Here is a 26,159-nt window from a genome sequence, read left to right on the forward strand (position 1 = left end):
ATTCTTTCATCAGCTTAGACAATTTAATTTTTTTGAGATCTTACAGGGAAATGCATTTTAATAAAGACTTTTTCCTTACAATTTTCCTACATTCCTTGTCCAATTTTAAGCAAGAGTGACTGATCTGTGCTTGACACAGTCCTTTGGATTCAAATCCTTGTCTATCAGGCCATACAAATTTACTGGTAATTCATTCAATATTCATAATATAATTGAATTTAATTGACAATATTCATATTTGAAAGATAAGGTATACAAGTTACAGGGGCATGCAACAAAGCATTTTTGTAAAGTATAAAACAGGGCTGCCATATTTACACTTTGAATGCAGCATTTGAGGTAAGGAAGTAAAGTAGTTATTTGTACAATTTCACTTTTTCTACATGAGAACACAGGTTAGTAGCCAAATATAAGTAATAGGAGGTATTCCCAAAGTTTAGGTGACTAGTGGTAAATATTTTCCAAATTTTAGATGGAATTGGTTCTTGTAAAAATGAGTGTCTAAATGGCAAATTTCAGGCTGTGGGTTGTCAATCTTCTTGGCTCTTACAGGCAAAACTCCAATATGTAAATATGCACCATACGCTCTAAGATAGTACATGTATGTACCTCTATATACATACCGAGGAACCTGGAGGGGTGAAATAAGATTTGGGCAAATTTAAATAATTTCAGAAACTTAACCACAAGGTTTCTTTTTCTCTTTTTATTAACAAAAACAAAAGAATAGACTCGACCGTCATGGCAATTTTCTTCCAAATTAATATTACTCATCGCCGAAACAAGTACTCACATGGCGCTCGATAGCATTGCTGCACTTGTACACGAAGCCGTCCGTTGCTCGACATACCTGCCTGGCCCGTGCGATAAAGAAAATTACTCAGCATTGGCACAGTTTCAGTAACAGCAAGTGATGCGAGAAAGCAGGAGAAAGAAACTGTTCGTCCAGCCAAAGAAAGCGAATCTCGAAACACGTCCAAGTTATATCGACATCAGTTACGTAATCGGTGTGTGTACGACACCTACGAAGATCCAGCGTATTTCGCGTAAGTTTCTTGCAGATATGCCGAACGATTTCCTCTACATCTGTGACTGCAGCGTTTCTCTTTCAACTGTAGCTTCGACGAACAGAAAACATGGCGACCAACTGGGCTTCGTGTATCTATCCGTGTAAGAACACACGAAACGACTCCTGGTCTTGCTGCTCTCTGATTGGGCACAAAAAAACAAAAGTTTTGTGGCACCAATCAGAAGCCAGAACGACGGCGTCCTTTTGGAACTGGTCCGGTAAGAGTATGTCCCCAGGGGCTATTATTTTCGTTCTTGACTTTTCTTCGCCGATTTTTTTTTTTTCGCCCGTATAGACTTTTCCCCGCCCCCACTAACTGCCCCCTCCGAGGATGGCCTGTATATTATTAACAAGTAATCACATGATTTTTCTCGTGCAATTTGGAATAAATAAGCACTTGTAAATTTTTCAAAGACCACAAATTGCACTCGCCCTGCGGGCTCGTGCAATTTTGTTAGCCTTTGAAAAATTTACTCGTGCTTATTTATTCCAAATTGCACTCGAAATCATGTGATTACTGGTACTTATAGCCTACAAAAATGTGTATACCGTATTTACTCGAATAAGCGCCGCGGCGCTTATTAAAATTTTCGCGTCTCAAGTGCGGCGCTTATTTAAAATTTGGTCGCCATAAAGAATCTGATCTTTTACAGTAATTGAAAATAGCGTCTTTTGATTGTCAGTCTTCATCTCTTGCTGTAGAAAGAAGTAGCGCTAGCGGTCTTGGCAAAGTTAACGGCCTTCACAACATTTACAGAGCTGCGTATTGCAAAAATGTTGGATAGAAGAATTAATGGGCGAGCGGTAAAACCATAACATTGAACTGCAAAACATCTCTTTTGATGAAAAAGAAATTTCCAAGTTTGTTTAAGAGTTGCTTTGTAGTGCTGTCACTAGTAAAACGGAATTCCTCAAATAAGCGCCGCATCGGGACTGCGGCGCTTATTATCTTTTTTGTCCCAAATGCGGCGCTTATTCGAGGGCGGCACTTATTCGGGGGCGGCGCTTATTCGAGTAAATACGGTATTTAATTTTTGGCGCCTCAAGTGCGGCGCTTATTCGAGGGCGGCGCTTATTTGAGGGCGGCGCTTATTTAAAATTTGGACACCACAGAGAATCTAATCTTTTGCAGTAATTGAAAATAGCGTTTTTTGATTGTCGGTATTCGTCTCTTGCTGAAGAGAGAAGTGGCGCTAGCTGTCCTGGCAAAGCTCGCGGCCTTCACAACATTTACAAAACTACGTATTGTAAGAATGTTGGATAGAAAACCTAATGGGCGTATGAACTGCAAAAGATCACTTTTGATGGAACAAAATGTCCAAGTTTGTTTTAGAGTTGCTTTGTAGTGCTGCTTTTAGTTAAACGGAATTTCTCAAACAAGTGCCGCATCGGGACTGCGGCGCTTATTCGGGGGCGGCGCTTATTAACTTTTTTGTCCCAAATGCGGCGTTTATTCGAGGGCGGTGCTTATTCGCGGGCGGCGCTTATTCGAGTAAATACGGTAGTCTTTTTTAGGTTGCTATTAAACCACACAGCTTTAAGGTCACTTTAGTGTGTCTCGAGAACACCAGTTTGGACTCTTAATTTATTTAGATTTGTATATAAAATGTGATCAATTGTAGTTCTGTTATCAGTGGTAAAGCCTGAAATAAGTTTGTTTGTATCCATATTTACTGCTGCTTTGTACACTATTTTTAAAATCAATGTTAAAATCACCTAGTATCTGATTATATGACAACGTTCTGTTGACAGAAGTGATCGCGTTTGAAGCTCTCTCAATGCTTAGTGATCTATAAATTCCAGCAAATTAAATATAACAACATCTAGCAGATATTTAACCTTTTAAAATCATTATTTTGATTCCATAAATACTTTGACCATTATGTTATTCATCATTACGGTATTCAATAAAGTAAAAGCAAAACTTTAGATAGCTCACCTCAGCAGTTGTGGCAATACAGTCGAAGCTCTCGTAAGCGGACACCCTCGGGACGCGAAAAAAGTGTCCGTAACTGGAGCTGGCCGCTTACGAGAATGGTTCTCGTAGGCGGCCACTAGAGGCGTGGGGGATAGATGGCCGCTTACAGGAGCTTGCCCAGCAAACAATAACCGGACGGACGTGGATGACGAGAAAACAAGCACTGAAATATGGTACTGTATTTACTGTAAAATCATTGAAACGAACTGCAATGTGAAATTGAATGATAAAAACAAGATACAGAGGTTGTTAAAAGAATTTTCGATAGAGTGTCCGCTTACGGGAGCTTAAAAACAAAGAAAAAGTCTAAGTCGTAATCTCTGAAAGTGTCCGCGGCCGCTTACGGGAATGTCCGCTTACGAGAATGTAAAAATACAGAGTTTGTATGAGAGTTAAAACGGGGTTTCAAACAAGGCGGCCGTAAGTCGCCGTAAGTAGAGCTGTCCGCTTACGAGAGTGTCCGTTACGAGAGCTTCGACTGTATATTCTTCTGCACTTCTCGTCTTCAGTTAAAGCTCAGGTTACAATGTCGCCAGTAGTTCAGATTAAAAAAATGTAGACCCTCGACCTATCTCCTAACTCGTCGCCGAGAAGGCCCTGGGGACGAGGGTAATTCTAACACGAAACTCGGTCGACAGCATAAGGCTCGAGACTACGTCCTCGCCTAAAAAGAAATTAATTCAGTTTCCCAGAGTGAGTCCCGGCGACCCTACCGCTAACGGACCGAGGAGCTGGGGGTCACTCTGGGCTCGAGATTGGTCCACCCCCCCACTCCTTTTTTTCCAATTGCCGATTCTGACTCGTTCGCAGTCGTCTCTTATGCGAAAATTGCAAGACGCGAAGGATGATGGGAAGGAGGAAAGGCGAGAGACGACTGGCAGATCCTGTTTCCAAGATGGCGGACGGATTAATGGCGGTGTTGAGATAAAAATAGGCACTATTAATTAGAACGCTTTCGGACGCTTTAAAACGCCACAAACCGCTCTTTCACGATATATCTAACAATCGGAGATTTTTTTTTCCATATCACACGACTAGTATACCCATCACACAACTCGACGCGTACGATTGCCCAACTACAGATCACTACAGTATAATCCCGGCCTGACCAATCGATGAAAATCGATGATCGGAAATCAATCAATCAATCGATATTAATCGGTGATGGTTAGTTAATTGATATCGATCGGAACGTCGGGAATAGTTTTTTTGACTACAGCGTAGTATTTACATTTTTTTTCATTTATACATTCAGCACCTACGCTGCGCAAAATTAAGTCGTCCTCGAGCAAGCCCGCGCAAGCTAAACGCGCAAGCATCGCGTAAACTTCGCGCATGCTCAACAAAGATTTCACACGATTCTTGCAGAGCCCTTTCTTCTCAAGTATATCTGCAGTGAAAAAGAAAGGGCTCTGCTCGCAGGGTGGATGGAAATAGGCCCATGTGATGTCGAATTCAACTCACAGTTCAAGTGCCGCCGTCAGATTACATGTATTCATTTATAAAGCTTGGACTGATCAAAGACGGACTTCTGGCTCTTTCCATATCCCTACAATCATGTTTCAACATATCGCCGCGACGTTTAAAGATTTGTTGGCCCAATTTTTTCTGAAAACAAGCTACTTGGTTTTTCATGGAATAAAACACGGGAATAAATGGTCACGGCATTCGCAGTATGATTATGATCATGTTGTAATTTCTAAACTCATGCAGAGAGAATTTTATTGACTCACAAACAAAAACACATCAACATTGTAATCCAGAATTATAGGGATCCATACCTTGCAATGATTACAAAATGATACTTGTGATTTTTCCTTTCTTCGAATATTCGAATGTTTCCAATGTGTCTGCTGGTATACCATCCATCTCTTCCTTCCCATGATTCCCTCCGTGTTTAGCAGTCGACTCAAGACGGACTTAAAAGACGACTGGGGACGAGTCAGTTGGCGATTCCTACGATAAAGAGTATTTTTAGACTCTTTTTTTTAATCGGCCGAGATAGAAATTTACAATTTGGCTATTTTATCTGTATTATTGTACTCAACTTATTTGCCATAGATATAATTCCTAGATTGTTTTCAATTATTCACGACAAATTTAGGAAGAGAAAAAGAGTTGCAAGAGGCCAACTTGCGTGAGCAGCTGAGGGAGAAAAACCAACTATTGGAAAATTTACAAAGGCAACTGAGGGTGATGGAACAGCGGTTGACAAGTACACAACAAGATCTGAGAGACAAAGACAAACAAAAAGAGAATTTGCAAAGCCAACTGAAGGAGACGGAACAGCGGTTGACAAGTACACAACAAGATCTGAGAGGCAAAGATGAACAAAAAGAGAATTTTCAAAGCCGAGGGAGGACGATACAACAGCGGTTGAGAAGTACACTACAAGATCTGATAGGGAAAGACGAACAAAAAGAGAATTTGCAAAGCCAACTGAGGGACAAAGAACAGCAGTTGACAAGTACTCAACAAGATCTGAGAGAGAAAGACGAACAAAAAGAGAATTTGCAAAGCCAACTGAGGGACATGGAACAGCAGTTGACAAGTACTCAACAAGATCTGAGAGAGAAAGACGAACAAAAAGAGAATTTGCAAAGCCAACTGAGGGACATGGAACAGCAGTTGACAAGTACTCAACAAGATCTGAGAGAGAAAGACGGACAAAAAGAGAATTTGCAAAGCCAACTGAGGGACAAAGAACAGCAGTTGACAAGTACTCAACAAGATCTGAGAGAGAAAGACGAACAAAAAGAGAATTTGCAAAGCCAACTGAGGGACATGGAACAGCAGTTGACAAGTACTCAACAAGATCTGAGAGAGAAAGACGAACAAAAAGAGAATTTGCAAAGCCAACTGAGGGACATGGAACAGCAGTTGACAAGTACGCAACAAGATCTGAGAGAGAAAGACGGACAAAAAGAGAATTTGCAAAGCCAACTGAGGGACATGGAACAGCAGTTGACACGTACTCAACAAGATCTGAGAGAGAAAGACGAACAAAAAAAGAATTTGCAAAGCCATCTGAGGGTGATACACCAGCGGTTGACAAGTACGCAACAAGATCTGTTAGAGCAAAAAGAGAATTGGCAGAGCCAACTGAGGGACATGCAACAACAGTTGACAAGTACACAACAAGATCTGAGAGAGAAAGACGAACAAAAAGAGAATTTGCAAAGCCAACTGAGGGACATAGAACAGCAGTTAAGAAACTTACAAGGACAATTAAGAGAAAAAGAAGCGGAAACTGCTAATTTACAGCATCAAATTACTACGTACGAGAGACAAATGAGGGCTAAAGACCAGGAAGTGAATGAATTGGAGACAACTCTTTCCACAGCTCAGCAAGCACTACGCGGTGAAAATCAAGTTACCCAGTCACCGGACTGGGTCATTTCCCGTTATCAAATTCAACTAACAGATAAAACCCTTGGTAGCGGAGCCTGGGGAATGGTTGTTGAGGGCAGGTTTTGTGGGTGTGCCGTAGCAGTGAAACAAATCCATGAGTTGATTCTTTCTCCTCGCATTCGAATTTTGTTTGAGCGAGAAATGAACATTGCCTCAAGGTGCCGTCATCCTTGTTTGCTGCAATTCATCGGAGCCACAAATGACAAGGGAAGTCCTTTATTTGTAACAGAACTCATGGAATCAAGTTTACGAGCATTGCTAGAGCAGCGACATCTGGCAGAAACGGAAGTCTCCATTATTTCTTTGGATGTGGCTCAAGCGCTAAGCTACCTTCACCAAAAGAGCCCTCCAATCATTCACCGCGACATCAGTAGTGCTAATGTGTTGCTATGGCGACGGGGTGACCAATGGCGAGGCAAGTTATCCGATTATGGTACTGCTAATTTCATGCAAAAAACCATGACAGTTGCCCCTGGAGCTGTTATTTACAGTGCACCTGAAGCACTCACTTCAAGTCAAACGGTCAAGGTTAGTTGAAACTTATCCCATTCCGCGACTTTGCCATGCAAGTTCTATTAAATGTACCTACTCATCTATGGCTGCGGTCACATCTAGACTACTAACTATAGTTAAGACGGCTTTAACTATAGTTAGTTATTTCGGTAATGTGACTGCTTCTCTGTTCACCCTAACTATAGTTAGAAAATTTACGCCTCGCTGATCCAAACAATACAGACTATAACTATAGTTATACCCAAGCAATGTTCATGGGTTAGTCTTAAGTTTACAAACGAAATACCAATCAGAATGCGACTGTTCTTTTCGCACGTGCAAAATGAACATTCATATGAAAAACAAAGCGTGAAGGGAACGGAAAAAAAAAAGAAAAACAACATGCCAAGAAATTACATATCACCAATGTGCAATGCTTGATTTCCTCGGCTTCGAGCATCCTTACTTCATTTTATTTTCTTCAACGCCGAGATGCCGTGCAACTGGTAGAATAAGTAGAGGAACAACTAAACACAGATCAACAACAAGGGCTGTCAAGAACTAATATAAATTCAAAATTATTCAAAACCTAATCAGAACTTACTATAGTTAACTGCATTGGTGTGACCGCAAAGACGACCGAAAGCACTAACTATAGTTAGGTATGACGTCACGTAACTTGAGACTAACTATAGTTAAACTTTAGTTACGTCGTAGATGTGACCGCAGCCTATGTCTTTGAAATGTTTTAGCAACAAAGTGAGTGCAACTCGAGATCAATCAATCAATGATTAATTGATTGATTGATTGATTGATTGATTGATTGATTGATTGATTGATTGATTGATTGATTGATTGATTGAATCAATCAATTTATTAATGTCATGGCGCGGGATGAGGTTGCCCCTCTCTATCCTAGCCGGAGGCTTATGTTAAAAGCGCATGTAAAAAGTGCATGTAATAAGCGCATGTAAAACGATGGCTTGCAAAGTGGATTATATTTGCTGGGATTAACAGAGAAGGTCTAAGTCTGATTTTTGTAGGCAAACATTTTACGACCACGTTGTTGACTACAGTTAGCCCTGTAAACAACAACAACACCTTTTACTCACGGTAAAAACTTAAAGCTAAAACACCTTATGTGGACGTGTTTCGTTCAGACTAAGACTATCTTAGACTATTAAATTCTATAGATATACAGAAATATACATTAATATAGATAGAACGATATACATTCTTTTTATAGTAAAAAAGAACATTAAAATGAAAAGCTTGCAAAGCCATTTTGGCTCGGAATTGCTGACATTTCGAGGGAAAACAGCAGAAACCGTTATTTACCAAATCAAGTCAATAAGCAACAGTGCTAATTTTAATTGCCATTGTCTAATCATCATTTGGCGCAAAAAATATGCCCAAAAATATTTGCTACAGACACCATCTGAGCTTCGGTGAATAGATAGTGTTATTTGTTTTTGTGTCTACCCCGGAGGGCAGCTGAACAGCATTGGCGCGATGAGTATAATTACAAGATTTGGGGCCAAAAACTTGCTTGGAAACCAGGCTTGATTTGGTAGCCGAGCCTTCTCCTCACAATGTGCAAAATTTTCATAGAATACCGTATCCACTGAAACTTCTTGAGAGTATCAGATGTTTGTTTACAAATGTCAAGCGATTCAAAAATGATTTTGGTTTTCTAGTTGACGAAATATTCGAACTTCGGTATACCATAAAATCGCTATGTTCTCGACACTTAAATATCTTGACTCAGCCCGGAAGTGAACAATATCGAAACAGAAAACCTCACACAAATGAATGAATGGATAAATATCTCTATTTACTTTAATAACCCAATAAAAATATTCGATGTTTGTTTAGAAAAATAAAGCGATTCTTAAAATTATTTTGGTTCCTAAGTGGACGAATTTTTTGAGCTTGAGCATACCATGAAATCGCTAACAATACACCCACTCATTTTATTTCGATGTGCTACACAAACAAGACGGATCGAAATTCGCCAATCACAGCCCACTAGTATGACATTCTGAACTTGTGTGCCGGAAATGAGCCCACAAGTTCAGAAGGTCATGCTAGTGGGCTGTGATTGGCGGATTTCGATCCGTCTTGTTTGTGTAGCACATCGAAAAATGAGCGGGTGTAAGTGTCATGAACATACCCGGGGGGGTGCACCCGGTATTTTTTGGGTGGGGGTGTGCCGCTGGGAATTTGAAGCCCTAAACTATACCAGACCATGTTCAGCTGATTTTTGCAACCCTATACTAGACTAGACACTGAAAATCCCTACCCTATCCCAAACTTGCATTTTGTTAGAACTGTATCATTATCAGTGTTTTAAAGGAAAACCATCTGTGAACAACGATGCCGCGATTATTTTATTTACGTTTAGGAAAGCCTCTTTCTCTTCCGAGTTTCTGGACTATATTCGTTATACCGTCGATCGGTTTCCCGGTAAATGCTACCCTTTTCTAGACCAAAACTCTCTGATTTCTATACCTATTATATATTATTGTTGCTGTGTTTAGGTTGATGTGTTCAGTTTTGGTGTTCTCCTCTGTGAAATGTGCATCCGGGATATGCCAGATCCTCAAAGGCGTGATCAACAAATTGCTATGGTGACAAACCGTTGGCTTCGAGCCCTCGTGCGGAGATGTGTGCAAACAGAGCCTGGGTTGAGACCAAATATGGAAGCAATTATTGTATTGAAGAACTTGAATATTTAATTTAATGACGTGCCAGAGCTGCAGTTTTGTGCTCAAACATGTAAGTTCAGTATTAATTTCCGGTATCATTTCCAGTATCTTTTTAATAACTAAAATAACGGTTATCCCGTTGTAGCTTTGATTTTTTTTCTGGCTTAAAAATGTAATGCTTAAGTTGCTTACACACTGCGAGGATCACATCAGTTATTTCAAAATAATGGTTATGTCGTCCAAAAATCCGCCGACTGGCGTCACGCTGACAGTATTAAGACATCCTTACCTTACGCTCAGGTCAAAATCCACAAGCTTTGCTGTAATGAATCATGCATAAATTTCTGCACACTCAAAAAAAAAAAAATACAAAAACCCTATCATAAAATTAAAACAAACGAATTAGGGCAAGTGAAGTCCAGAAACCTCCGTATCTTCCGCTTCCAGTTGTAATCTTTGTGTTAGAATGAGTGGAAAAAATGGCGAAGGGGTTGACCCCTTTTCTTTTTTGCTCGCCGTTTTTCGCTCTGCTCCCCAACTAACCGAACGCCTAGAACAGGCTACGTGTTTATTCTCTTCCATTTTTTACTTTTATCCCTCTAAGAGGGTCTGAATGGGGTTAATTGACTAGCAACAAAGGGCGAAAAATATTACCGACTACCGACAAAACAAGGAAAAAATAATCGATTAGCGACAAATAAATTCTAACCGACAACCGACATGGGCCGATGTTATACGGACGTTTGTATTCAGAAAGAAAAGCATTTTGAATTTATGTCTAGCTTAGGAAATGTCTAGTTCAGAAGTAACCACACCAATTCAAAATTTAGTCAATTCTAGAGTTTCCTGTCACTTTTTCGAGCAGCAGCGGAGGTTCATTTGTAGAACAGTGGCTGGTAATCAAGGCCACAAGGCGTCCCGCTGTTGTATTTTCACTGCGCGTTGGTTATTCGTGTGGTGACAGGCCATGAGCGGGATTGTTAAAGTGATTGTAAGGCGAGGAGGTTGCCATCAAACGCCATCGTAGCCGGGTTTCGGTGGAAAAAAAAACCCATAAAGGTGTTTCCAAGCTAAAAAAAAAACCGGAGTTTTTTAGGGCTAAAGGAGCAGGCGCATTAATTTGGCATTGGCAGGTTGTCGCTGAAGTTATTTCGCCTGGCGAAAACGCTTACGGGAAAATGCGAAAATTTGCAATTGTAACAGATGGGCAGTGGCTGCTTGAGCTTCCAAATTTAATTTCGGATGAAAGTAGTAGTGAGCTCAACGGTGTGTGGAACGTTCTATTAGCCGTATTAGTTTTAGTGTGCAGCGAAGTTAAATGTTTCACATGTAGTTCCATAGTTAAGTATTGAGCTCAAACATTAACGTGGTTAACCTTTGGTTCTACGTTTTTTATTTGCTGTTTTGTTGAACGGAATGTTTGTATACACCGTCCATTTTTCAGGAAAGCAAAAATTGAAAATAAAATCCCTTGTTACAAATGGAAAAAGCGAGTAAAAGAGTTTATAAGCATCTTTCTGTTTTATTGGTAAATGAATAACACTGCCTTTTAATTTATTCTTTTCTGAGAACGGTCCAAATTTCAGTTTCGCTCGATGTGTAAATAATATTTGACGAGCATTTGCTGATGCAAACTGATTTTATCGGTACTAGACGAACACGCTGCTTAGAAAAACTGAGTTAACGAGGTTTAAGTGCAACCAAATGAATTATTACAAATTTTCATATAGTCTAGAGTTTAAAGTCTTAAAACTGCGTAAATTAAATAAAAAAATTAATAATTAACTTGCACTTTTAATCATTAACTGAGATTTACGGACAACCGACAAAGGTCGAAAATTTTAACCGACAACCGACAAAGTAAGGAATTTTTAACCGACTACCGACATGTGGACCCCCCCCATTCAGACCCTCCTCTAAAGTAAACTGGTAATGTTTGCCCTTGACATCTTTACCTACAATCCGCGCCATAATTCCTTGGGACACTCATGTAAACAACTGTAACGTGACATTCCCTTACGGATTCTCAGAAATGGAGAACCAACTTCCCCCAAAAGCAATGTTGTAAAATAGACGGCAACGGGAGGCATTGTTTTTTCAAGGTACACACCATGGTAATGGGGGAGGGGGGGGGGAGTAATTGCTTATTTCGTTTCCCTGTTATAAGTGTCCAAGAACGGCAAGTGTTCCAAGAATTGTGGCGTAGATTGTACCCTCATAGCTTCCATTCCAACTAGTTCCAGTCCAAAATCCAGAATACTAAGATTCCCTGAACTGTGCAAGGGTGCGAAACAGAACCGACATTTTCTTCTACTTTTTTATCGTAGGGTATAAAGATAAGACTCAGAAATCTGGATCTTCAAAAGATGACAGGATTTTTGCCGGAAGAATATATGAATATGGCTTTTGATATCCAGTCTAAAAGTATTCATGCAAACAATACATAATTTTAGGTAGTTATGTCAATTTGTCTTACAGAAGTTCACAGAAAGAATTTTTAGCACTTTATAGTAGTAAATGGCCTATTTTCCCAAAACGTGATTTCGATTTTTGGGTAGTAGGTTTTACTTAGTATGCAAGGAGTAAGGAATCCCCCAGCATTTAGGATTGGCCGAAGCAGTTTATTTACTGTGAAACGTTTACCAAAAGTTCACTTACAAAGTTCTGTTTTAGAATGATTTTATGTCATTAATTAGTAAAGACACAGTGAAGCCATCTTTGCTTGTGCATGCGAGGGTTAGGAATCTTCCAAAGAACATTTTCAAATATTTGTTACCAAGTTAGCGAGTGTTACTGGTTGTAGCTTGGTCTTTTATTGCCAAGTCGCATTCGTGTTTTATTTACGTATTAGATTTTATGCACTCTCCCAGTGGGTTCTGGGTGAATGTTTACGTGACCCCAGAAGGGCCACAATCAACCGATGTGATTTTCGGGTGGGACCTCATCAGGTACACTTTCTCGCATTTTCTGCGTTTACTTGAACTGTTCAAGTAGTGAACCCTATGGAAAATTTGTCTTTCAGTTTTCTGTGGCTGATTTTCATTTTGTGAATGGGGTATAATTAATTGTTATCAAAGAACAAGTAACTTAAGTTTGACAAAAGCAAATCCCGTTTTTAGGCCATGAGAACCTGGGTGATTGTTAGCTAGTTTAATTAATTAATTAATAAATTAGCTAGTTTGTTATTCAGTTAGTCAGTTGGTTAACTTAGTTTTTTATATAGCCTGTAGTTTTATATTGTAGTTTTTAAAGGTTTATTAATTGATTTTTTAACGTATTATATTATTGTTTTTTTTCGATTTTCAATGTTCATTCTCTTTAAATAAAGACTTTCTTCTTCATAAGGGAGCGCATAGCACACTAGTGAAACATGTATTTTTACAGCACAGTTTATTATTAATCGACATTTTGCGCTGTAATTAATCTCTTAGCCTGTCACTGCGCAGAACTGAAGTCTAGTATATTGCAATAGGCAAAAATAATAGGCAAAATTTGATTAAAAATCTATGTTCATTTGGAAATTCAGGGAAATTACCTTAAATGATTAGCATTTCTGTAAAATGCACTTTTCTAACTTTAGTTTTGATTTCAAGAAAATCGTTCAAAAATGTACCAATTTCGGCGTACGTTTGTTTTTAGAGTAGCTCATCAAGTATAACCTTCGTTTGATATATATGACCTTCCGTTTATCATGATTTAGCGCCTAATTGTGTCAAGTTGGTGGATGACCAGACAAGGAAAGAACATTCGATCTGAACTGTGTATGCTGACGAGTTTCTGGGGAAACTAATGTTTCTTTTACGGCTCGGAGTGGCACAGTAATCTTCAAAAAGTCGAAATAATCTGAGGGGTAGTGAGACCTCGCAATTCGCGAAAAAGGGACTGTCATGCTTAGTGGACTTTATTTCATTTGAACGAAATTAACGGGTAGTTTTTATGATAAAATCTAAAAATTATCGTTGAGCGACAAACCAATGAGTGGTGCCGGATCTCTTCCAGACCTGGATCAGTAAATAATCTAAAATGATATATATTTACGGCAGACTGACCCAAACGGCGTTAGCAACCAAAAATAAACAATTGCGAAAAAAATTGAAACAAATATAACACAATATTTTAAAATATTTTAGTTGTTGTTAATGTTGTTTTTCACAATTGTTTATCTTTGGTCGCGAGCACCTTTTAAAATAGTCTGTTGTAAATATATAGTTTAATGATGTCAGTAAAACCAAAGCTTTCAAGTCTAACTTGACTTTATGTGAGTATTCGACAGTCAGAAAGGCCACCAACCTGGCCGTGTACGTAGTTTGTAACTTACAAAGTAAAACAAACAATTAAAGGTTTCAATTTGTTCATTTGGTTTCATTACGTTTTTATTATGAGTAGCGATGAATGAGAGAAGGTGGAGAGAAAGGGACCACGTGACCAGAAGGGGAAGAGAGGGGGGTTAATTGATGAATTTATGGAAAAATTTCTGTCCTTGTTTATTATGATTTACAGTCAACTCTCTCTAAAACGGACACCTTCGGGACCAGCTCCAACTGTCCGTCTTAGAGAGGTGTCCGTCTTACAGGGAGTTTAGTTATAGTAAAATGACTGAAAACTGGCAAGGACGGGACCAACACCGAGGTGTCCGTCTTATGGAGGTGTCCGTTAAGAGAGAGTTGATTGTATGACGTTTTACATAACGCACAAGGCATTTTTAGATTGTTCTGGCATGTTTTTGTTGGTTTTGATAGAATAGTTGTGTCAGGATTTGATTGTATTTTGTTTCAACTAATGAGGCCCTGCCAGCGTAAATTCCGACAAGGGACATGGCCCAAAAAGTAGCGACAGCATACTAATAAAATCGCGACAAACGACAACCTTTATGGAAAAACTTAAATTCCGACAAGGACAAGCAATTTTCCTTCAATTTAATTACCGACAGCGACATGAAGAGCGATAAAACAGCGACACGGGAACCCCCCCCCCCCCCCTGGCAGGGCCTCACTAATGCCCTGGATTCTGTTCGCGGTGTTAAAACATGGTTGTAAATGGGGTGAGGGAGCCAATCGCGAAACATGCTCAAGCTTATTTTCTTTCAAATTACGAACCACATATGAAAGTGGGCTTTAACTGATTTGTTAATTTGCGAGGCATTTACCTTATAGCCAAGTATGCATCTTCCATACAAGATCAGTCGTTGGCTTCATGATTCGTGTCTTTTCGTCAATTTTGGCTCACTACCTTATGTCATTTATTGTCGTGTTTTCACGAACTTTTCAGCTGTAATCACAGATCACAGTCCGTAAAACAAGCAGATCACGCGTCTTACTTGGCTGACAGCTCACGGATCACGGCCACATTTTCTGTGTCACGCGCTGAATAAATTTTGCTCAAATCAAGCTTCACACAATAATTCGTTCCCAGGGACTTCTCGGTCAAAATCCAAGATGGCGGCTTATAAGAGGTCTACAAAAATTGTATAGCCTTTAGGTACCAACCTTTTCATCCCCTGTTACTATGTGGCACACTTGGTTTAAATTTATTTTAACGTTTACATTGATTAACCTAACATCTGCAAAGCCAAACGTTCTTATATTTCTTGTGGATGACCTTGGAATCGGAGATGTGGGCTGCTTCGGCAATGACACGATAAAAACACCGAACATTGATCGGCTAGCTAAAGAAGGAGCTCGCTTACGACATGATGTCACGCCGGATTCTATCTGTACACCAAACAGGGCAGCATTTCTTACAGGAAGATATCCCATCCGATCAGGGCTTGCTTCAGAAAAAGGTCAATTAAGAGCGCTTGTTTTCACATCAGCATCTGGCGGTCTGCCTCAAAATGAAACCACATTCGCCGAGATTGCATCTGCTGCTGGTTACAGAACAGGTTTGTTTCTACAATTGCAATCTAACTATTGATGTTTTTTTCCAAACACTCTTTTCTTGAGCTGTTTGATGGGAATTGTCGTGAGACAGTGCATGACCTGGTGCATTAGTTAATTCCAGCAGTGCCCTCACCCCCCCCCCCCCCTTCCTCTCCCCCCTTTTCTCTCCTGGGCATATATAGTTGGGCATATACTTGCATATTAATCCCAGGGGTGGGGCATTTGATCGCTGCCTAGAGGTCTTCCTAGGGACCGAGCATTTTCCTACCCCCCGGGACAACCCCTGGGGGCGTTTGAGACTTATGGCTTTGGTCACCGTAGTGCACCGTATTGATTGAGATTCCCACTATAAGGGATTCTGTTTCAAAGACTTTTGTAGCCGAATGACTGACCCAACAAGGGTACACAGAAGTCTATAATTTCAGATGATATACAAATTTATACTCAAATTGTTTTGGATGTTTGAAACAAATAATGCTGTCTGTTCGCTGTTTATCAAAACTATTCTGGAATACTAGGCGGCACACAATGAGTATTTTGGCTGTAACATGATTTGACATGTTATTCAAAAAAAAAAACATTTAAACAAAAACTGAACAACAACCGGAGGATAGTAAACAGTAATCAAAGTGCCCGTTGGGCTGTCTCGTGTTTCAGATCAGTAAAGTAGCACCCGTTGCTAACAATCATATAAGCTCAGAAAAACCATCTCCGGATTCTACAATATTAATTCTCAAATTTCATTCTCAAGCATTTGCAACAGCCTGTGCTATACGAGCATCGCACCATGTGCCCTTTCTACACATTCTACTCAAATAGTCAAACCAAGACTGCCCTTCCAAAAACTCAACAAAATCTTCGCAATGATTTCTAAGGTATTCAACAACTACAAAACGCACTATCTAAAACGCACTACGATTTGCTACTTTCATACTTAATTACTTACTTCCCTATTCGCCATCGGCGCTCAGGGCAGCAAATGACTTGCTACCGAGTCAAATATCTGATGACTAACACTTCGAAAAACGAAAACAGTCTCCATTTCCACCACAATCATAGACTGCAGCTAGTCGTATCTTTTGCGAACGCATGTAACGCACTCGGTCTTTGTATAACAGGCCCGTAGGGAGGGGGTGCGATGGGTGCGTTCGCACCCCCCCCCCCCCACGAGCCTTGGAAGTCCGCTCATTGTGAAAAAAAAAAATATATATATATATATATTAAAATAAATAAATAAATAAATGAATAAATAAATAAATAAATAAATAAATAAATAAATAAATAAATAAAGGGAAATGGTATTTCTGTACTTCGACTATTTACATTCAATATGGTCCTTTGGGTTGAAGATCCACCATTTGAAGATTCGTGTGGTATATTTTAGACCAAATTGTGTGATTATAGGTTAAATTCAACGATACATTCTACCTAATGTCCTTCATAGTCGAACCATTCGAAGTGCCATTCCCAGGCGCTACCAAAAGAGAGGAGACTGGGTACTTGTTGGGATCGGAAACACCCAAGGACAATACTAAAAGATCAACAAACCGGCTCTGACTGATTTATGTAATAACCATTTTGACACTAAAATGAAGAGACCTATCTTTTTCCTGTTTTCCTTCTATGTGCTGCTGTCATTTTTAGCTAAATAAATTGTAAACTACGTTTTTGAGGTTCTGTTTCGAAAAATGTGATTTGAATTTAAAAATGTACTAGAATTATTGTCGTCGTTTTCTTCACTTTTACCTGCCTTTTCTCCTAACAAACTGTCTTCAAAACGCACGAAATGCCTATTTTTTCAAAATTTCCTGGGAGAGGATACCCCCAGACCCCTCCCCCCTACATTAACGCGCCTGCGGCGCTCAAGATTTCGTGCCACAGTCGCTCATACACACCTCCCTTGAAAAATCCTGGTTACGGGCCTGTATAATATCTTAGTACGACAGCGAGAGGTCTGGCGCCAATGTAAAACTGTGAGTGGGACTGGGGAGAGACGCTAAAAGTTTTTTCTCGCCTCGCAGGCTCACAACGTTCGGCGCATTGCGCCTTTCAACGACTTAAGAGAACAAACGACTGTTTTGCAGTCTACCACAATCACAAGGAACAAGACCAACTGCACGTAACCTATTTCTAAGTTGTGAAAACGAAGTACAATCATAACATTCCCTGTTATTCACCGTCATGTTTTCACCGAAATTAACAATAGGCCATAGGACCAGGAATCTTTCCAATACACCACACATAAATAACATTTTATAATATACAGAAAATTTTTTATCATAACTAAATTTCCAAAACCTATATGCATTATTCCAGAATGAAGAAAATATAAAACTTCTATATTTTCCCCCTTCCCATCACCCACCACTCGCGCTTCGCGCTCGCTCAAAATCCCTGCCTCTTTCCAAAACTCTCCAAAATCCGCGCGGCCTTGGAAAAGCCTGTGAAGGAGGCAGACGCATTCTGATTAGGTTAGAATGGGTCATCTTTCATCAGCCCCTTGAAATTGCCTGGATGGGGGAAGGGATATGGGACGGAGATAATGTAATCTCTGGTTTTTCTTTCTACGTCATCTGCCACTTGACATTAATTGCTCAGATAAGGCAGGAATGATGGCGAAGAGGGATTTTAACTACATACGTAATACGCATTTTGCATGGGTCTAACTCGATAATGAATCCTCACTTAGACAACAAAACAAAATAGAACCGGGCAATAAGAAATGACTAGTACAAGATATAAACGAAAGAGACAAGTTATATTTTACGAGTTTTTAGTATTAGAAAGAAAACAGACATTTGCTTAGATGATATCGGGAACAGGAATTTTGTTTACCTTAGCGTAATACGCATTTTTTCATTTTGTATGAACCATTTAACTCAACAAGAAATCCTCTCTTAGACCACAGAGCAAAATAGAACCAGACAATTAGAAAGGGCTTGTACAAGATATAAGTTAAAGAGACAAGTTATATTTTATGCGGTTTAGTGTAAGAAAGGAAACAGACATCAAAGCGGTGTAAATAAGCAAGCAGCCTTTGACCTTACTGGCGGCAAAGTATCGTATTCGTATATCGGTTGTCACGCAAAAAAGGAAATAACGCTACTAGGCACGTCTATAAAGCCACAGGGCTTCTTGTTTGTGTCTTTCTTTAATACTGCGACGAGTTGACCTTTAGCATGTGTCTTAGTGAATGGGGGAATTCAGGGAATTTTGAACTGTTTTCCAAAATGGTTTAGTGTAATACTCGAATTGAACACACGCAAGGAAAAAAATGTCCAAGGGATCTACAAGTTGTTTTTTAACTAGTTTAATCAGCGCAAATTTCAACTTGCACCAGCTAGTAAAGGCACACATCTGGTTCGACTATTACGGTCTATTACATCTTTGAAATCCGAATCTAAAAGATTGGAACGACAAAAAAAGTTTTTTTTTTTCTGACATATTGTCGACATACCTACAGTTCTGTATTATTCTGTAAGGAGCAATCCTGTTTAAGAACAAAGCCGAAGATGAGATACCACATCAATATTTCTGTTTGCGTGATAACTTCACTTAATATTCTCCTTTTGACACATTATTTGACATATCTGAAAACTGCTCTGACGTCAACAACCCTTTACCCTAACACGCGCCAAAATGGTTTTCTTGTAACGCAAACAGAAATTTGACAACAGCTTTATCTTCTAATTCATACTTTAACAATACCCACCGCAAATATAATATCAAAACACAAACCTACCGTAAAGATAAATTCATTTTCCATGTAAAAAACTACCTATTTAAGCAACATATGTGAGATAAAATCTCCTTATCAGATTTGGCGGTATTACTAAAGATAGTACTTCATGTAATATATTACATTATACACATACCTCATAATGCAAACATTTACACTATATGTCTCACACGCGTAAATAAGCACTTTAAAACTCGACAAGAGAAAACGCGCAATACGAAGAACAGCATCCCGGTGCATCTTATCAGCAAAATGTATCTATGTAAATATGGCTATTTCTTACCTTGTTTCCTTGCTACTTTATCACTTCGTTACCTTACGAGAGGTCTTACACAAAGCACTATTGTGAGCTACCAAGTCTACTCGGATAATCTCGTGTTACGTCACGGTCACGTCGTTCACGACGTGACCGCGACGTAACACGAGACAAAAAGCATACAAAATAATAATGACTGACACTACTTTACATAATATTTGGATTTTTGTGTATCGTATTTACTTGAATAAGCGCCGCCCCCAAGTAAGCGCCGCCCTTGAATAAGCGCCGCATTTGGGACAAAAAAGTTAATAAGCGCCGCAGTCCCGATGCGGCGCTTAAACAAAAAAAGTCTATTAAGGTGGCTCGACCCAGTTTTTTTCTAGCGATCCCTATCAACTTTGAAACCCTTATACTTAAAGGAATTAATGTCAATGACATATCCACTATATCACATGGATTACACATAGACTGTACTGCAATATGATATAAATTTTTGGGAGATCGGAATGAATAACACGTGACAATGACGTCACACAGGTTTTTGCTCTGAATCGAATTTTAGCCCGTAACCGCATTTTCTCTCGAGATCCTCCACGCTACGTATACCTTGGGTGTTTGCCTTCAGCTCTGCGGAGTTTCATCGAAATCTACAAGAGGAATTTTGAAATATCTTGAAATTTCTTTTTAGATGGTATAATTTATGCGTACAATAAAGACAAGACTTCATATAAAGAAATTTGCTTCTTTTTTGATGTTTAATGAGAGGCTTTAGCCCTCATTCCTTTTAAAAATGTCCCATATGCGATATCCAAACCGTAAGAAGTAGGTAGACTTGCGCGATTTCTAAAAATATGAAATATATGAATCATATTGAAGCTCAATGTTTAGCTCTATTTACTAAGTTTACGCCTACTTTTGCAAAAAAAGCGATTATTTCAAAACTCGTCGATGAATTTTCTCCAAAATTTTTCAGAGTTGCAATTGATCAGTACACTACACAATCTCTGAATTTCATGCTCATTGAAAAGTTCTAAGGTTGTCTAACATAAACGCAAAATTTCGTAAATATTGAAGCGATCTCGTAGTTTTGAATAATTTTGTGCTCTGGGATTTCCTATTGTTTCGAGTTGAGCACAACATCGAATTCCTTGGCCACCTTCCGCTTGGCCACCTTCCGAAAGCTTTCCGAAATCTTTCGGAATATGGTAATATTCTCGAGTTCAAGTAAACAATAATGAATGAATGAAACTCAAAGCCGGTTATGTTTTGACGCCATTTCAGTCATTTACAAATGACTTGAAAGCGTATTCAGAAACTAACCTCGTTTACACTTTCTTTCTTTTGATGTTTAAATCTTTTACTTTCAACTCAGCCAAGACGTCGACCACACAAGAAAAGTTGTTGCGTGACAATTTCTTTCCCATATTTCGGAAAGATTTCCGTAAGCTTTCGGAAGGTAGCCAAGCGAAGTCATTTTACGCGTGGTGCACAGGAATTCGACGTTGTGCTCAACTCGAAACAATAGGAAATCCCAGAGCACAAAATTATTCAAAACTACGAGATCGCTTCAATATTTACTATATTTTGCGTTTATGTTAGACAACCTTAAAAGTTTTCAATGAGCATGAAATTCAGAGATTGTGTAGTGTACTGATCAATTGCCACTCTGAAAAATTTTGGAGAAGATTCATCGACGAGTTTTAAAATAATCGCTTTTTTTGCGAAAGTAGGCGTAAAATTGGTAAAAAGAGCTAAACCTTGAGCTTCACTTTGATTCATATATTTCATATTTTTTCGAAATCGCGCAAGCCTACCTACTTCTTACGGTTTGGATATCGGATATGGGACATTTTTAAAAGGAATGAGGGCTAAAACCTCTCATTAAACATCAAAAAAGAAGCAAATTTCTTTATATGAAGTCTTGTCTTTATTTTACGCATAAATTATACCATCTAAAAAGAAATTTTAAGATATTTCAAAATTCCTCTTGTAGATTTCGATGAAACTCCGCAGAGCTGAAGGCAAACACCCAAGGCATACGTAGCGTGGAGGATCTCGAGAGAAAATGCGCTTACGGGCTAAAATTCGATTCAGAGCAAAAACCTGTGTGACGTCATTGTCACGTGATATTCAATCCGATCTCCCAAAAAATTATATCATATTGTAGTTCAGTCTATGTGTAATCCATGTGATATAGTAGATATGTCATTGACATTAATCCCTTTAAGTATGAGGGTCTCAAAGTTGATAGGTATCGCTAGAAAAAACTGGGTCGAGCCACCTTAAACTAAAAACAGCACTACAAAGCCGCTCTTCAATAAACCTGGACATTTCTTTCCATCAAAAGCGATGTTTTGCAGTTCAAAGTGATTGTTTTACCACTCGCCCATTAGTATTTCCACCTAACATTCTTACAATCCGTAGTTCTGTAAATTTTGTGAAGGCCCTGAACTTTGCCAGGACAGCTAACGCCACTTCTCTTTTCAGCAAGAGACGAATACTGACAATCAAAAGACGCTTTTTTCAATTACTGTAAAATATTAAATTCTTTGCGGGGTCCAAATTGTAAATAAGCGCCGCCCTCAAATAAGTGCCGCACTTGAGGTGCGAAAGGCGGTCTACAGGCATTTTATATCAGGCAATTTATTACAGTAATGACTTAATCCTTGCTTTTTTATGTTTGAGACATGAGCTTACACAAATTTTCAAATTCTCCCAAACTTTCTCCAGTTTTTGATCATAGACTCCATTAATCATTGTTAAATTATTTTCTGTTTCTAAACAATTATCTGGCAAAATAGGTCCACAATGCATGCAGACAGCTAGATAATATGAGACATCAGGTCAGTGATTATCACAAAACAGCTGAAAAACTAAATCACCCAGTCAGAATGCTTTATTACTTATCCAAACATTTGTTATTCGTAAAGATTCTACATCATTCTCTTTTTTTGAAATTAATATAATGTTGAGCAGGGATGGCACAGTGGTGAGAGTGTTTGCCTCCCATCAAAGTGGCCCAGTCTCCAGTTTTCCTTCCTCCCAAAAAACCAATACTGTACTTCTAAATTCGAACTGGATCATGAACAGTGAATGAAGGACCACTGTGTGGAAATGCCGCTGCAAATTCCCATTTATTTTATATTGTTTTATGTTGCTAAGACATTGTGTGCAGCTATCTGTACAGCAGGCTTTGTATATGACTAAGATAGCAAGGTCCTGACTGTATTCAACAACAATTCAAAAATCCAAAACCTTTTTTATTTTATAGGTATCATTGGAAAGTGGCATCTTGGTCTTCACTTGTCATCAAACTCTGATTTCCATTTTCATCCTTTGAAGCAAGGTTTCCATTATTTTTATGGTCTACCTCACAGTAACGACAAATTTTGTGAACCTGGTCATTATGTCATAGAAATATTTTATCCAGGGTTAAATCCAACCAACATACTAATTGCTGCAGTGATTATCGGAGTAACACTGTACATTTTCTTCCTCACTGGCTTATTAAGCAGGTCTGCTTTTGTTTTTCTTTTAACAATAATTGTGTTAATTTCCCTTGCAATATCTGCTTGTCTCTTAATGATGGCACAATTTAACTGCTTTGTAATGAAGAACTATGATGTTGTTGAGCAGCCAACCATTTTGGAAAACTTGACAATGAGGTTTACAGATGAAGCTGTCAACTTTATCCGCACAAACAAAGACAGTCCCTTCCTGCTGTACATGTCCTTTGCTAAAGTACATGCACCTCTCTTTAATACACGGCCATTTGTCAATCATAGTGTTCATGGTCGCTATGGTGATAATGTCGAAGAAATGGACTGGAGTGTAGGTCAGATCGTGGCTGCTGTCAAGGAACTGGGTTTGAAGGAAAACACATTTGTTTACTTCACATCTGACAATGGTCCTCATTTAGAATACACAATTAATGGAGGCTGGAGTGGAATTTACAAAGGAGGTTAGATAAAAAGAAAACGTTTAGTAGATAACGTGTAGAAGGAAGCATTGCTTGCTCTGCCTATCTCCCCCCCCCCCCCCCCCCCATCATCTTCTTCTTCTTCTTCTTTTTCTTCGTGTTCTTCTTCGTACAGGGACGGCGGAGGCGGGGGCTGGAGCCTCCCCCGCCCACACTTCTTCTACACACACACACACTTTTTCCGAAAGCAAAAAGACTTACTAAGAGAGGAGTCTCTTAACCCCACCCCCCCCCCCCCCTTGGCCCCACCCCCCACACCTGGAAAAATGTTCCGCTGTCCCTGCCTTCTTCTTCGTCTTCGTCTTCTTCTTCTTCTTGCTGTCACACCAAGTTCATATGTTTCTATTGCTGTTGGATTGTAAGAAGCTGTTCAGAATAGAGTTCCGCCTTGTGTAGGGCAATATATGTATTTCTACAGGAGATCCTCGCTTGCATCAGTGTATGTAATAAGGAACTTTTTTTTCAAGTATCTCACAAAATCCTCTTCAATTCCTTGTAGACAACTTACGACTTGTGACAATTCTTCAGGAGAAGTCAGAGGATAGATCATGAAAGGCTTTAAGTAATGTTTTTTATTTACTTGTTACAGGCAAAGGACAATGCTGGGATGGTGGTGTTAGGATGCCTACAATAGTATCATGGCCAGGTCACATCCCAGCTGGGATCTCGCTTGACGAGCTCACTAGTAATTTGGATTTATTACCCACAATTGGCAAACTAACTGGTGCAGACCTTCCACAGGACCGAGTCATTGACGGAAATGATCTCTTACCACTACTGACTAACAAGACGCAGCAGTCTTCTCATGAATTTCTTTTCCATTATTGTGGAAATCAGGTCCATGCTGTCCGTTATCATCCAAAGAACAGTGACACTGTCTGGAAGGCGCATTTCATGACACCAAAATGGACAGAAGGAACTGAAAGCTGCATAGGTAAAGGCATTGTTTGTAGGTGCCATGGAGATCGTGTTAAGTTCCAAGATCCTCCTCTTCTTTATGACGTAATAAAAGATCATTCAGAGAGCTCCCCTATGCCTGTCCACATGCCAGAATACAAAGAAGTCATGAAAGACATTTACCCTGCACTCAAAACGCACAAAGAGAGCATTGAAAGTGCCCCAGGTCAGCTTAGTGGAAGAAAGAACTTCTTTCATCCCAGTTTGCAAATGTGTTGTAACTTTCCCTTCTGTAGTTGTAAGGAAACTGGCAAAAAACTTTAGCATTAATCCGCAACGCAAAGCATATGAAGAGAACAGTAACATTGATGATCTGAATAAGTATGATACATTATTTTATAACTAGCTCAGTGAGCGGTCAAGATAAAGCAAATCTTGTGCTCTGGTTGGCTTTCCAAGTCGTCGAGATGGAGCCATCTTGACCGCTCGGGATCATCACCCGTTATGTTCCAGCAAGCGAAAAGTCTTTTTCCGACGCTACCTCAAAAAGCTTTTCGTCGTAAATTTACCACTATGAAACTATTTTTCGAAACAACACAAAGATTTTCTGTCTGTTCTAACGAGAGGGAGTCCGATAACAAAGAAATAGATTTTCAAGCGAATGAAAACAAAACAAATAAGCCATTTCCGAGTTACCCTTTGCCTCTGTTTCAAAACGAGTCTACGTGCAAAACCATTCATATGCAAATGAGTTTCACCTACAGGTTCATTTTCATGCAAATCAAACTCGTTTTCATTTGAATGGTTTTGCACGTAGACTCGTTTTGAACCAGAGGCAAAGGGAAACTCGGAAATGGTCTATTAAACAACAAATGTTAACGAGTTTCGTGCATTTTATCTGCGTCAAAAACAGGGATTTAGTACAAAAATTAAATCGCAATTATGCCAAAGCGACTTGAAGACATGGTAGCGGTTTTGTTTGGCGGAAAAGTTAGAAAAGTCAGTAACTTACCTGAAGAATGAAGAACTCAAAACTTGTTGGTTGTGTAAGTTTTTTAAAAATATAAGAAAGCAGACGCCACAGAGACCAGGCACTGCAAGCTTAACATCTTTTCACCCAAGCCTCTAACGCTGACGTTGAACGAGGGTGAGTCTAACATTAATATCAATGACGTAGAAACGTTAAAGCTTTTCCCGTGAAGTGGTAAGTCCCAAACGCTTTTAACAATCGCAATTTGTATTTCGCAATCGCAATATTCAGTGCGTGTCATAGTAGGTTTTCACCACAAAAGCGCCAGAAGCGAACAAAAACTCAAAAAAACATTGTGTCTATTTTTGGTTGTAACTTTTTTTTTGGGAGTGGCCCACACACATATATGTACTGTCGAGACCTCATCAAGGTGATATGCACCCAGTATGGCCCTTGCGCTTGGTTAATAAGTTGCAGGTCATGCTATATTGTAAAATATGCCCTGAGGTTTGCTTACTGTTTTTCACTCACTTCGTTATTGGTCATAATTGAAAATGAATGCAATAACTTCCTTGATCAAAGTGCAATACAAAGAATCTGTGAGAAACTGATTGTGTTAATTTCAGTTACTAAATTGAATGAGCGCCCCCCCCCCCCCCCCGGAGGATAGCCGCGGCTAGCCTGTGTACAGCCGTCCCGCTCCGCTAAAAAAAATCGCGGAGGGTTTTTTTTTGAGCGGAGCGGGACGGCTGTACACATTCTCGTCCCCATGGCCCTT

General features: G+C 39.4%; 2 protein-coding genes across 3 annotated transcripts in view; both read left to right on the forward strand.

Annotated features, from left to right (window-relative positions):
* LOC144642920 (uncharacterized) overlaps positions 1–14,005 on the forward strand; it is a 35,398-nt gene extending 21,393 nt beyond the window's left edge. The window contains exons 2-5 of one of the 2 annotated variants that reach the window (XM_078502024.1): positions 5,152–6,018; positions 6,283–6,986; positions 9,491–9,728; positions 11,986–14,005. In XM_078502024.1, coding sequence (XP_078358150.1) covers positions 5,244–6,018; positions 6,283–6,986; positions 9,491–9,688 — 1,677 coding nt within the window. In that variant the 5' untranslated portion in view covers positions 5,152–5,243 and the 3' untranslated portion in view covers positions 9,689–9,728; positions 11,986–14,005. The remainder of the gene's footprint in view (positions 1–5,151; positions 6,019–6,282; positions 6,987–9,490; positions 9,729–11,985) is intronic. The other variant, XM_078502025.1, reaches the window with a different exon arrangement.
* A 1,085-nt stretch (positions 14,006–15,090) lies between these two features.
* LOC144642916 (steryl-sulfatase-like) lies at positions 15,091–25,449 on the forward strand. Its single transcript, XM_078502020.1, has 3 exons — positions 15,091–15,539; positions 22,807–23,496; positions 24,104–25,449. Exons 1-3 carry the CDS (start codon positions 15,164–15,166, stop codon positions 24,733–24,735), a joined length of 1,698 nt encoding a protein of 565 aa, XP_078358146.1. The 5' UTR covers positions 15,091–15,163; the 3' UTR covers positions 24,736–25,449.
* Positions 25,450–26,159: the final 710 nt, after the last annotated feature.

This window comes from Oculina patagonica, chromosome 2, assembly GCF_052425735.1.
Source record: "Oculina patagonica isolate OP01 chromosome 2, crgOcupat, whole genome shotgun sequence".
NCBI lineage: Eukaryota > Metazoa > Cnidaria > Anthozoa > Scleractinia > Oculinidae > Oculina > Oculina patagonica.